The following is an 11203-nucleotide window of genomic DNA, read 5'->3' on the forward strand; positions in this document are numbered from 1 at the left end:
CCAGGTGAGGTCTGATATGAGGCAAAACTAAATACTACTGTCTACTATATACAGTTCTTCTGGTCCTTGAAGTAAAGGTGCATATGTATGGAGAGATCCACTAACATCACCATGCTGTGTAAAACCCACAGCCTCTTCCTCCGACTCACAAATTCAGAGTCAGCAAGACATGTGCTCTAGCTTGCTGGTGTTGCTATGGTAACCCAGTGAACCTGGCATCCTTATCTTAGGACATCCACACATTGGGGGGATGTGCTAACTCAAGACATGAGACCAAACACTTTAGCTTCACTCAATGTTCACATTGCAACAACATGACTGACCCTCACAAGCACCCATCCCTTCTCAGGGATGCCCTGCCAAAGCGAGGAGAAGCATCTGCGGCGGGTTCCAGTGAGATCTCGTGGAGGTCTCCACTCGTGGCTCTTACGAGATCTCACTGGAAGCCACAGCTGCACGACCCTGGTAAGCGAGGCTCTGGTGGGGGCAGCAAGGGTGTAGTCGGTACCTTCCCCAAATTTTGCTTCAGGTGGCAAAACAGGACGGGCCACCCCTGTCCCTTCTGCAAGGACCCAGATCACCAGTGCCGTAAACTCTGCATATTTATTTGGTGTAGGAATTCCTGCAGCCATCTCTCTGCTTACGTGTGGGGAACCTCTAGATTCTCATCAGCATCTAAGGGCATGCAAGCATAGCTGATGGGCCAGGGATGACAGGAGGTGCAGTTCAGTCACGTCAGCCGGGCCAAAGGCTGTGCATATCTGCCTTACCAGAGTTTATCCCTCACATATAATGTATTTTTAATGGTGCCTCTGAGCATGTGCAGAATGTCTTTCCCTTCTGAAATAAACAAATTAAGGTGTTATATACATAACAACTGTTCATCAATGTACCAAGCAGACACGTGCAGCCCTGAAGCCATTTTTGACTCCCAAACTGACAAAATATTTCTCTGCAAGGAAGGAGGGGGTGAAGGAACTTTCCCATTGTCCCGGGAATAAAAGTGAAACCATCTCAAAGCAATTGCGAGACATTACCAGAGAAGGCATTATCAGGTAGCCTGGCAGGTAGGGGAAAACAAGGTACTCAGATTTCTGTTATAGACCGCCCTCCTCTGTGATGTATGTATGATGCTTCTGGGGGTGGTCTGGGACTCCAGGGTGGGCAATTTTAAATGTCTATATAAGGGAAGGCAGGCCTTTGTTCTAGCTTCCTTCTTTTTTCTCCTGCATGAGAGGAAGGACCCTGTTGCAGCAGTTCAATAAAGATCAAACTTACTAGCTTTGCTTCTCAATATTCTCTGGTTGGCCTCTGTTATTTACTCCTACCGATGGAGAACCTACAAAGGACTCTACAAGGGCTCTTATGTACCCCATAAGGGAATAAGGGCAGGTTTTGTTTATTACACTTGACATTATGAACATGCTTTCTGCAAGGCAGTTGTCCAAAGATAGGATCAAAGAGTAAAGAGGAAGTTGAGTGGAGATGGAAGATCAACAACCCCTGTTTTACTAATGAGGCACAGCAAAAACAACTATAAAGCCAGTGTAGAGTAATGGTTTATGTACAAGACATATGATGACCAGAAAGGTCACCAAATCCCAGCTGGACTGTTAACGAACTAATCAACTCAAGTTTTATTCAGGGTGTGGGTCCACTGAAATTAATGGAGCAATGTTTGTCATGTTAATTCTTTTCTGTAGGTCAGCTCTGAATAAAACTTAGTTGAATACCCTCCTGAGTTTTGAACAAAATCCCACCACAGAGCCAAGCTTCAGATCTCTACCCTAATGTGGTCCCATACCTTCCCAATGGCCGGGGGGGGGGGGAAGCAGAAGCTTTCTCGTGCTCGCAATTATTTAATATTATTTCGACTTATTCACAATCACACACACACAAGCCTCCACATACAAAGATATTAAAATCGCAGTCCCTCCCCATCGGACACAGAGCAGCCCTGAGCATTCTGGAACGCCTGAAGCCACAATGAAAGGGGGGCGCAAAGGTGCTTCTGAGCACGTTCAGAGTAAAGAACCATTCCCACACATCTGGGGCGAAGGGGCTGGGTTTTCAGGTAAGGGGGTGTGGCTTGAACCTTGGTTGTTATTCAAACAGACGAACGTCCTGAGTGGAACCCAGGAGTCCTGCTGTTTGGGCGCCTCGCTGCTTGCTTGTCTCGCTCTGCTTGGAGATCCCAGGAGTCCGGCTTTGCTGCCCGGCTGCCTCTTCCAGCCAATGGCAGGTCCCCGGCCCGCACGGCTGCCCAGCCCAACCTCCTCGATCCCCGCCGGCTCCCCAAGCCGGCTCCCCAAGCGGGCGGAAGCCGAATGCAAGGGGGAAGAAGAGCCGGAGCAGGCCCTGGAGGGTGAGTGAGTGGCCGTGGTCGGCAGGAGCCTCAGCTGCGCCCTCCCCTCTCCCGCTCCGCCTCGGCCTGCTGCGATCCCTCCTCTACTGAGCCTTTCCTTCATTGCCTCCTCTTTTGCTAGCCTGAGTGCTACATCCCTCCTTTTCCTCTTCCTGGCTTTTCTCCCGGGAACTCTGTTCCTCTTTTCTGCTCTCCTCTTTCTTTAGATTGCTCGCTCTCTCGTCTTCCAAATGCAAAAATATTCCCCCTTTCCACCGTTTCCCGTCTCCTCTCATCCCTTTCTCTTCCGCCACTCGCCCCACCCCTCCACCACTTTCGGCCTGTCCATCCCTCCTCCTCCTTTCTCTTTTGTTTACCATCTCTTCCCCCAAACTGCTATAATAAGACAATATTGCGGTGGAGTAAGGAAGGTGGGGAGAAAAATAAAACAGCCGTCTTCCGGTTTCCTTCCTTGCTTGTTCTGGGAAGCGTGCCTGGGCAAAGTGGGAGCCCTGGGGGAGAGAGAACTGGCAGAGTAGAGAGGAGGAGAGGGTAAGGCATGCTCACAATTGTGTGGGACTGTAGTTAAAGCAGGTAGTCAGGGGTATGGGATAGGGACAGAGTGTGGGGGGGGGCAAGTGGGGAGGACTGAAAGATGCTGAGAAAGGATTTGGGGGTGAAATGGGTGGGAGACAGTATAGGGGTGTGTCAGCAGTGATGTGCCTGAAGTTTTACAGTCCTGCCCCCCCCCCCGCCCAGATGGTCCAGGTTGGCCTGTGGTTCCCCCCCAACTACCAAGTGACACAAGCTAATGGACAGGGACTAGAGTCTAGGGACTCTCTATTTTTTATTTTGTTTTGACTATAGAGTCTAGGGAGGCAGACTTCAGTCTTGCTGGGTGCTGCTTTGCCAGGGTGTTCTCTGCAGGGAATGCAGTGAAGAAGCAAACCATTGCAGGTGGCAGGACTGGGCCCTTACAGAGTAATGTTGTAAGAAATTAAGGTCTTTTATGTATATATAATAATTTTTATTAATGTACCAAGCAAACAAGGCCACATGTCTGAGGCAGACAGTCCTGACACCATTTTGACTCTCAGAACTGACCAAATGTTTACCAAATGGGTCTCTGCAAGGAAGGAGGGGTTGAGTGATTACCATCTCAAAGGAATGGCCTGGCTACCCAGGAAAGGCAATCAGATAAGACATTATCATATAAATTGACAAGCAGGAGGAAAACAAATGTCACAGATTTCTGTTGAAATTTGTTGGAGACTGCCTTTTTGGTGATGTAGGCATGAGGTATCTGGGGTGGTGGTCTTGGGCTACACCCCTTCTGTGATGTATGTGTGATGTTTCTGGGGGTGGGGCTGGACCCCAAGGGGGGATTTTTGAAATGTCTTTATAAGTGCTTGCATGCATGGCTCTGGGTCCCCCCCCCCCGCTCTTCTGTGTGTGGGGAGGTCAACCCTGTTGCAACAGAATAAAGATCAAGCTTACTAGCTTCTTTGCTTCTAATTATTCTCTGGTTGGCCTGTTTTTTAATCCTACCGATGGAGAACCTGCAAAGGACTTTACAAGGGCTCTTGTGTACCCCATAAGGGAACAAGGGCAGGTTTTTGTTTATAACAGTAACAAGACAGGTCCCTGCCCCAAGGAGTTTACAGCGGCGGGAGGCCTCATTAGGGAAAGCGTGCCTTGGTTTAAGAACGGCTTTGGTTTAAGAACAGACTTCCGGAATGGATTAAGTTTGTAAACCAAGGTACCACTGTATAGACTTTTGAAATTGCCCACCCTGTAGCCCAAGGACTCCCCCCCCCCAAAAATCATACATACATTATAGAAGGAGGCGGTCTCCTTCAGAAATTTGCTGTCTGCCAGGATACCTGATAGTGCCTTACTTGGTTGTATTTTCTGGGTAGCCTGGCCATTCCTTTGAGATGGTAAATACTTAGTTCCTGAATCTCTTATGCATATTGATAACAGATACTTGCCAGACTCTAGATTCAGGTAGGTAGCTGTGTTGGTCTGTCGCAGTCGAAATAAAAAATTGTCCAGTAGCACCTTAGAGACCAACTAAGTTTGTTCTGGGTATAAGCTTTCGTGTGCATTATACCCAGAACAAACTTGGTTGGTCTCTAAGGTGCTACTGGACAATTTTTTATTTATTTTGACTTGCCAGACTGTATTTGAAAAGGGAGGTGTAACCCCCTACAATGAAAAGACAATTGGAAAGCTTTCCCCATTTCCTTCCTCCTTGCAGAGCAATATTTGAGGTCAATTTGGGAGAGTCAAAATGGCTTCAGGATTGTTCTCCTGTACTATTTCGGACATGTGGTTTATATACTTATGTGTTTGCCTTGTACATTTATGAACATTTATTCTATATTTCAGACCTTTGAATTCTTATAACACATGCTAAGGTTTCAGTCTTATGCACACTTACTTGGGAGTAAGCCCCATTTAATTCAGTGGCGCTGAACGTCTGAACAATACCTACACTCAGTTAAAACAAATTGGTTGAGCAGAATGCTGTTGAGATGGCTGTGTGCAGTATTGGAGGCAGTCTGCCTCTGAAATCCATTTGCTGGGGATGGAAATGAGCCGAAGAGTGGACTGCACTCATGCCCTGCTTGTGGGCTTCCCATAGGTATCTGGGGAACCTAATGCCAATCTGGTCCAGCAGGGCTGCCAACATGGTGCCCTTTGGGTGTTCTTACACTACAGCTCCCATGAGCTCCTGCTAGCATGGCCAAAGGCCAATCGTGATGGGAACTGTAGTCCAACAACATATGAAGGACACATTGGCTACCCACCCCCGGTCATTTGGGATTTGGCTGCACAGCACCTTTTTCTTGTCACTGGGTATACTCAGTAACACAGACAGCCACCAGATATTGGGATTAAGGAGCCAGTGAGAGGGATGAACTGGATGAATGTTAACTCATCAGTTCTGTAGAACCATTTCACACACAGAATTCCATACAGTTGCTGTTCTGTTTGCCCTTGCTATGCCATTCCCATTCTACAGTGGGTCTCCGAACTCCTGTGGACCTTGCTGGGTGCTGGAGCTGGATGTGGGGAGCTGAGGTTGAAAGAGGGAGAGGGACTTGGCCAAGGGCTATGCAGTGAGCAGGTGGCAGAGGTGGGACGGGTCTTGGCTCTGAGTACAGGTGGACAAATTCATCCACATTTATTTCTTTCACTTAATCCCCCAGCTTTTCACTAGATGGCTATATTTTTATGAGTTTTTAAAAATCATTGTTGCGAGTCAGAATTTGTTAACAACATTAACTTTCTCTTGAAAACAAGATGGGTTTAAAGTTCTTAAATCTTTTTTTTTATAATAAATTTTATTTATTTTCAGTGTATAAACACTAGGGTTAGGCTATTTTTTTAAAGGGGTGGGGAGTTTGGGGCAACTTAATGGGAGCACATCAGCAGAAGCTGATGGAGAAAATGAAAAAGGTTAAGAAAAGCACTCCTTAAATAAAATAAAAAGACCTGAGTAAATGCAAGTTAGGATAGAGGACCCAAAGTGTCTGGCTCCCCTTAAAGGGCCAGCTTCCTGGGGATTGAGAAACCCCGCCTTCTTCCCTCTGTTTCCCAGCGTGCACTGCAGGGAGCAGGGAAGAGAAAGAAGGAAGGAAAGTCCTGAAGTGGGGGAGGAGTCAAGGGAGAAAAGTGAGTATAGAGGAGAGAATTCAGGCTTGGGGAGATGGGAGGGGATTTTGACCTAGGGAGGAAAAGCAAGAGGGAAGGTTAGGCAGTGCTGGAAAGGGAAATGTTGAAGTTAAAGTAGGTTGCTGGCAAAAGGGGGTGGTACTGTGAAATCTCAGGATATCTGTTGGATAAACGGTCTTCCTTTGGGGATGCTTATGTCTGAGTACCTGGAGAATAGTTATACACAGACACATATTATATTCTGCAAAATTCCTCCCCTCCTTAAAAGATCAGATGAAGCGGATCTGGGGAGCTAGTACTATGATGTTTACATGGCTAGTTGCAAAACCTTGGAGAGTGCGGTCTGCTTTTGATGGATTTGTGATTTACTTTCTGTTAATGCTGACACTTGGGGCATTTAATCTTCTGGTGCCTTTGGAAATTGGCATTCATTGCTCCATTGTTGCTTCATTATCCTATTTAATTAAAGGCCATCTGCTTTCTAGAACTATTAGAGAAAAACTGGAATTTCAGTCTAGCCGATCAGTGCTGTGTGCGTGTACAGACATATACAGACACCCCCCCCACACACACACCCCTGTGTGTGTGTAAATCATTGTATGCTGAAATACATAACAGGCTCCCCAGAGGCTTGCAGTTTAAAAGATTTGGATGAATATGAGGGAACACGTGAAATAGCAGAAGGTAAATGCGGAAATTGGAGTCCCAAGTGAACAATTCTAGAACATATATAATGGAACTAAACAGATGCACAGAGTGTTGAAACTGTTTATCTAGAGCAGTTTCCCAAAGTGATGGCTAATATAGCTCCCCACACCCCAGGTTGGTGGAACTGTGCAGGGAGTGAATACAGACCTCAGAGTCGAAAGGGGGCTGAAATGTAGCTAGCCCATACCAGAAGAGGACCAGTGTTATAAACTGAGGTATGAAAGCTAGGAGCTAAACGGCACCCTAAACCTAGGTTATGGGCACAACAACTGAATGTATAGGTGTGCTTTTTTATAACTAGAATACAAAGCTGAAAGTGAATGAACTGCACCTAAAATATTGCGTTCATCTTTCACATGGTCTAGTCTTTCCCCTGCCCACCCCCTTAATATTCTTAAGAGGGTCTCTTCTCCAGAGCGTAGCTGGAAGTGGGGAGGAAGAAAACTCTCTGCAGTTTTAATCTGAAATCTTAGGCGCTGAACTGAGCGCTTAGCTCAGAAACTGCTTGCACTAATGAAATTCCCTGTTGCAAAATGAGCCTAGAACAATGGGAGTTTTGAACACTGAAGAGGACTAGGAGTGGAAAATAAAATTTCTGTGTATTGTTTGAAAATTTAATCAAGAACTAGGAGTATCAGAAATAAAATGCATGGGAATGTACAGAGGATACCTTCCTTGCCTATGAGGGACCTCAGTACTTAATAAGATGATTCAACAATACATTATTCCTTATTTTTTATATTTTATGATTCCTAGGAATGGTGATAGGCGGTTCTTGTTTATTATATATTGATTTAAAAAAACAAAACATTGTTTCACTTGTCGATGACAACTTTATAAGCTTATCAAGGGGTAAAAGAACTCAGATGTTTGGGAAACCCTGTTTTGAGGGGCATCAGCAGGCTTTGGGGGACCCAAAGGTTTGCAGAAGGACAAAAAAAGTAAGAGGAAAATGCCTAAAACAGAAACACACCCAAACACCCAAATGAAGACTGGACATATTCAGTGGCCATAGAATTGCTGGTTGGATGTTTGGGGCAGGGTAGCGGAGGCAGAGAACTGATGGGAGGGGGATAGAGCAGCTGGACTCCTGAGCGACGGAATTGCACACTAACATTTTATTGCAGACCCCACATGTGTTTTCCTAGTCTCAAACGAGATCTAATTCTGGCTTCATATCTTGCTTAATAAGAAGGAAATTAAATATGTTTGCCAGTTTGGATGTATGGAAAACTGGTTTAAATAAGCCTCAATATTGGCAGCAAATCTGGGAGCGTGAGGGGAGGGAAGGGGTCTGAAATGAGTGCAATGGCATGCAGCTTGTTTGGGGGCTGATAAGTTACTTCTGAAGCAGGCCAAAACATTTACTTGCTAAATGTTATCTAGAAGGGAGGCTGTGTTGGTCTGCATCAGTAAAACAGACCCGTGACTCTAAAGCAGTGAGCCTATGTCTAGGCTGTAGCACTTTGGATTGCAGGTGGGACCTCTAATGATAACTACAGTGGTACCTTGGTTTACGAACTTAATCCGTTCCGGAAGTCCGTTCTTAAACCTAAACCATTCTTAAACCGAGGCACACTTTCCCTAATGAGGCCTCCCGCCGCCGGTGCCCATCCACTGTTCGGATTTCGTTCTTAGACTGAGGTAAAGTTCGCAAACTGGGACACTACTTCCGGTTTTGCGGAATTCATAAACCGAATCATTCGTAAACAGGACTGTTCTTAAACTGAGGTACCACTGTAAATGCTTTTCTATCACCCCACACCACCATGACCAATTCTCTGCACATAAAGAAGGCTAGGTTAGAACTCTTCTCCCAGACATGGTGGCTTGCTATATACAGGAATATTTCTTTTCTTCACCTGGAAGTGAACACTACAATTTCCTCATTGTTTCCTCTCTCCTGTCCCCTCTTCCTCTAATGTTATTTTTTCCCTCTTCTTCTTTTGACCCATATTCTTCCTTTACTCTTTGGTTCTAGCTGTTTTGAGGGACAGAAGCTGATCCCCGGAGATAGAAGACTTCTTGTAGACGATAGCAGTCATGCCCCCCAACAAGGATGCCACTGGCTGCCTTGGCTCACCTCCCGGTTTGATCTGCCTACCACCAATCTCCGAGGACCTCCAGTTGGTGTGGACACAGGCAGCACAGACAAGCGACCTTGATGGCAACCAGCATCTGCTACAAACTTTCAGCTATTTTCCATACCCCAGCCTCTCTGATCTGGCCTTGCTCTGCCTCCGTCATGGCCTCCACATGGAAAAGGTCAAGGCCTGGTTCATGGCACAGCGCCTACGCTGTGGCATCAGTTGGAGTGCAGAGGAAATTGAAGAGACTCGAGCTCGCCTCATTTACCATCAGGACCAGCTTCACTTTAGCTGCCTGCTTGCCAGGAATGATGATGACCCCTGGCACCAAACTTGTAAGAGTCAGGAATATCACCAACCGGTTCCTACCTCTGTTCACCATTCCACTAAATATCCACCGAACCAGCAGTCTTCCATAACTCCCTTAAGCCACTTCACCACAGCCCAAGGAATGAGGGAACTTGGGAGAATCACTCAGGACATTTGGGAATTGAAGGGGAATGTCTTGTCCCACCATAACAAAGTTCAGGAGAACTGTGAACCTTCAGGAACCTCCGTGCAGCTTCACAATACCAAAGAAATCCTTTCTAGTTCTTATCTACCTACAACCACAACCACCAGCTTGGACCGCAATTTCCATAACTCTCATCCTATGACCTGGGGTCTCACCAAAGCATCCCTGCAGCCGGCTGAACCTGTCACCCCTGCAGTGAATGGTGGGCATCACCCATTGATTCTTCCAGCGGTCTCTTCCACCAAAGCTACTCCATCATCCTCTACAGCTACAGCCATTGTTGAGTCACACAGCCTTCAGAACTATCAGTGCCCTGTGGGGGACCAGCAGCAGGCTTCAGGTTACCTCTCGGACATTCTTCGCAAACCTAGGCGAAAAACAAAGGAACAACTGGATATGTTAAAGTCCTTCTTCCTTCGTCGTCAGTGGGCCAGGAGAGAGGATTATCACCAGCTGGAGAAGATCACTGGGTTACCACGAGCAGAGATCATCCAGTGGTTTGGAGACACTCGCTATGCCCTCAAACATGGCCAGCTGAAATGGTTTCGGGACAATGCAGGACAGAATCCAGAGCCTGTCTCCTCAATACCTTCTCACCCACTGCATGCTCACCATCCAGACATAAGCCCACTGAAACGGTATCGTGCAAGCCACCTGCAGCTGCAGGAAAACGACTTGTCGGCACTGTGCCATGAGTCTGGCATGGAGGCTGAGCAGGTGCTGAAGTATTTCAATTCACACTCACCAGCACCATGCGAGGTAGAGGTATGCTTGGGGGATGAGGACGAAGTAGATGAGGAGGTGGCAGCTGCTATGATAAAAGTAGAAGATGAAGACTATGAGGAAGATGATGATAATGAGGACGAGGAGGAGGACGACGATGAAGACTGGGTTGCCTAGGGCTCTTGTGTGAATGTTGGATGGATGCTAGTGATTTTGGACTTCTGAGATAGGTCTGGGGGAGGGATCAAGATGCAACTAGCAAATGTGTTATGAGGTTCTGTCAAATTCCTGCCCTTAGCCATGGTTCCAAAACACTGAATTTGGTCCCCTTTTCTGTTCCAGCATATTTATGTGTCCCGTCCCCCCCGAGTTTTAGAATTGAAGTAAAATAAATTTATACCATGCAGTGATGTGTTTAATCAGAGTTAAAAAGGTGTAGCATAGGGGGCTTCGCACACCCTTTCTCCAGAATCCATAGAATGAGCCCATTCAGTAGTGTGCTGGACCTATAAATTTCTTTATCGAACTTTCAAATTGCAGCCTTTGTGTTGTGCTCATAGAGTCCAAATTGTTTCCTTCTAGAATCCTGATGCATTTTTTCTTCTTGCTGTTCATGAGTTCTAAAGCTGCTACGTTTCCTCATTTTAAAGGGGATATCTGGGATGAGAGAACCATGTTGATTCTGCCTTGTCTCACTGCTTCCAACTAATTCTTTGACTCCTGCTTCTGTCAGTGTTTTCCTCACTGGCACAATGACATGGCTTATGACTCTCTGTACCTTCACTTACGGAACAATGTCTTTTTTCAAATTCCATCCAAAAAATATGTAACATCTCGCTACTCTCCCATGTATCAATCCTATTTCATTCTGCTAAGTGAAGCAGCAGCCTAGGAAATACAATGAAGAAACAATTCTTTTGGCTTTACAAATCAAAGTCCCTTTACTGACATAACACATTAAAAAAAATGTAATTTAGACTAAGCTCTTCCATGCTTTTAGCTCTAACCTACCCTTCCTTGGCTCCCCCCCCCCCGCTTGTTTACTTATGGGATTTTGTTTTTCATTTTTAAAATTGTGGCCCAAAATTAGTTATAAATATTTGATTTTTGGCCGTTGCCATCAAAGATGATGACTTTGTGCCTTAA

The 11203-nt window shown here is 46.1% G+C and overlaps 1 protein-coding gene across 3 annotated transcripts; it reads left to right on the plus strand.

Moving 5' to 3' along the window:
- Positions 1-2157: 2157 nt before the first annotated feature.
- Positions 2158-10587, plus strand: HOMEZ (homeobox and leucine zipper encoding). Of its 3 annotated transcripts, none has more exons than XM_033169266.1 (2): positions 2158-2365; positions 8715-10587. In XM_033169266.1, exon 2 carries the CDS (start codon positions 8777-8779, stop codon positions 10232-10234), a length of 1458 nt encoding a protein of 485 aa, XP_033025157.1. In that variant the 5' UTR covers positions 2158-2365; positions 8715-8776; the 3' UTR covers positions 10235-10587. The 3 variants fall into 3 exon arrangements, with proteins under 3 accessions (XP_033025157.1, XP_033025158.1, XP_033025159.1); XM_033169267.1 differs by lacking the exon at positions 2158-2365 and adding an exon at positions 5923-6025; XM_033169268.1 differs by lacking the exon at positions 2158-2365 and adding an exon at positions 6080-6139.
- The last annotated feature ends 616 nt before the right edge of the window (positions 10588-11203 follow it).

This window comes from Lacerta agilis, chromosome 14, assembly GCF_009819535.1.
Source record: "Lacerta agilis isolate rLacAgi1 chromosome 14, rLacAgi1.pri, whole genome shotgun sequence".
Taxonomy (NCBI): domain Eukaryota; kingdom Metazoa; phylum Chordata; class Lepidosauria; order Squamata; family Lacertidae; genus Lacerta; species Lacerta agilis.

Bases quoted from the DNA above. Each gene is read 5' to 3' on its own strand.
- HOMEZ (XM_033169266.1), top strand. From the start codon at position 8,777: ATGCCCCCCAACAAGGATGCCACTGGCTGCCTTGGCTCACCTCCCGGT.